Source organism: Triticum dicoccoides, chromosome 7B (genome assembly GCF_002162155.2).
Source record: "Triticum dicoccoides isolate Atlit2015 ecotype Zavitan chromosome 7B, WEW_v2.0, whole genome shotgun sequence".
NCBI lineage: Eukaryota > Viridiplantae > Streptophyta > Magnoliopsida > Poales > Poaceae > Triticum > Triticum dicoccoides.
Window position 1 is genome coordinate 69,810,695 of NC_041393.1, and position 1,793 is coordinate 69,812,487.

The following is a 1,793-nucleotide window of genomic DNA, read 5'->3' on the forward strand; positions in this document are numbered from 1 at the left end:
AGGTGCCGGCGCCGGCGCCGTCCGTGAGGGGGCGCACACCCCGGACACGCGTGTCGCCTCTTCGGACATGCCACCACACCACCACGCATGTATGAGGGCCCGGTGCGACGCTCCGGTGGCATTGCTACCCCTAGTGCCCCCGTCCCGCCTAACCCTGTAGCGTTTGACCACGGGATCTAGCCCTTTGACTTTGCGCGGACGGGCTTTGACTAGTGGACCTCCCCACCCGGTTGTGTTAGGTCAGCCCATAGGAACACTCTAGAGCAACATCCGGGCCAGACCCACAGCAAAATCCCCTCCGTGTAGACCCGACACGCCCGTTTCCCCCCTCCAGGTGCCGGCAGCGGCGCCGTCCGTGAGGGGGGCACACCCCGGAGCCCCAAGACGGGCGTCTACGCATGCATGAACACTTTCACATATGCATCGGGACCCGTGTGATGTTTCGGTGACATAGCTACACCCCGAATCCCCCCACCAACTAGAATTCCTTCTGTGTTGACCGTTTCCCCCCTCCGTGACACGGCGATAGTGACGTTCGTAACGGGGGGCAATCGATATACCATCGGGTATGTTTTTTTTAGATAAGGCATAATTATCTTATACAAAAACAAAAACTAAAATAAAGTAAAAATAACAAAACAGAGTAAAAATAAAAAAAAATTAAAATAAGCATATGCCGACGGCAAGGCCGTCGGCATATCTGTGCACACACGGAGGTTGTCCCACGGATCGATGACGTGGCGTGGCACACGGATCGATGACGTGGCAGAGGGGCCTATGCCGACGGCTTTGCCGTAGGCATACCTCTGCCACAGATATGCCGACGGCCGCCGTTACCGCCCGTCGGCGTAGGATCAACGCCGTCAAATGGTCAGCGCTGACCGGGCAGGTGAGCCCTGGCTATGCCGACGGCCTGTCCTATGCCGACGGGCCCCGTAGGCGTACCTCGGGCGGTCCCGACGGCCTTGTCTATGCCGACGGCCCCGTCGGCATAGATGAATGTATGCCAACGGCTTTTCTACGCCTACGGCCTTTCCTTGGCCGTCGGCATAGGTCCATAGATGCCGACGGGTGCCGTCGGCATAGATTTGGCCGTCGGCAACCCCAGTTTTTCTGGTAGTGCGACGCCACCGCTGGCGGCGATCCAACGGCAACGGCGCTGCTGCAAAGCGTGAGCAAAGTGACGAGGAGGAGCACGAGCCTTGCTGCCGGCCACACCATGCGCGCGCGCGGTGGCATTCTTCCCTACTAATTCGGTGTACTTTACTGTCCGTCCGTGGATACGGTAGGACTGTACTCCCCTACATCATGTATATATACTATCCGCCGTGTACGTATGTTGATCAGTTGATGTGTATGTACCGCGCGGCTAGCGACGTGAAACAGTGGCAATGGTGTCCGGCGGCGAAATTTCCTGGGTAATGCAAGCAACTAAGCAAGTTCTCTAGAAATGCAGCGAAAGTCTCAAAGTCTCTCTCTCCCCCTCTCTCCGTCTCTTGTCTCTGTTTGGTGTGCGAGAGAGATATGTGGTAATCAAAAGTTTGAAGATCTGGCAGCCTTAAGAAGTCACTTGTGTGCAAAGGCAATAAGCGTAGCGCCATAGAAAAGACGCCCTCAGCTGCTTGATGGATCATCTTTGGTCTCTTGACTCGTCCTCACGATTCGGCAGCGGCAGGCATGTAAGTTTCGACGAGGTTTCTGGTGTCAGTGTCTACTGTCAGGTAGTAGAATGTTCGCTAGGGTAACTGAAGCATACACAAGAAGCAGTGGCGAATCCACGAAGAAAATGAAGA

At 55.9% G+C, this 1,793-nt stretch overlaps 1 protein-coding gene across 1 annotated transcript in view; it reads right to left on the minus strand.

Annotated features, from left to right (window-relative positions):
* LOC119336337 (glutamate receptor 2.8-like) overlaps nucleotides 1-1,221 on the minus strand; it is a 35,578-nt gene extending 34,357 nt beyond the window's left edge. Inside the window, exon 1 of the mRNA XM_037608330.1 lies at nucleotides 1,127-1,221. Within this exon, the coding sequence (XP_037464227.1) occupies nucleotides 1,127-1,221 (95 nt within the window). The remainder of the gene's footprint in view (nucleotides 1-1,126) is intronic.
* Between the last annotated feature and the right edge of the window lie 572 nt (nucleotides 1,222-1,793).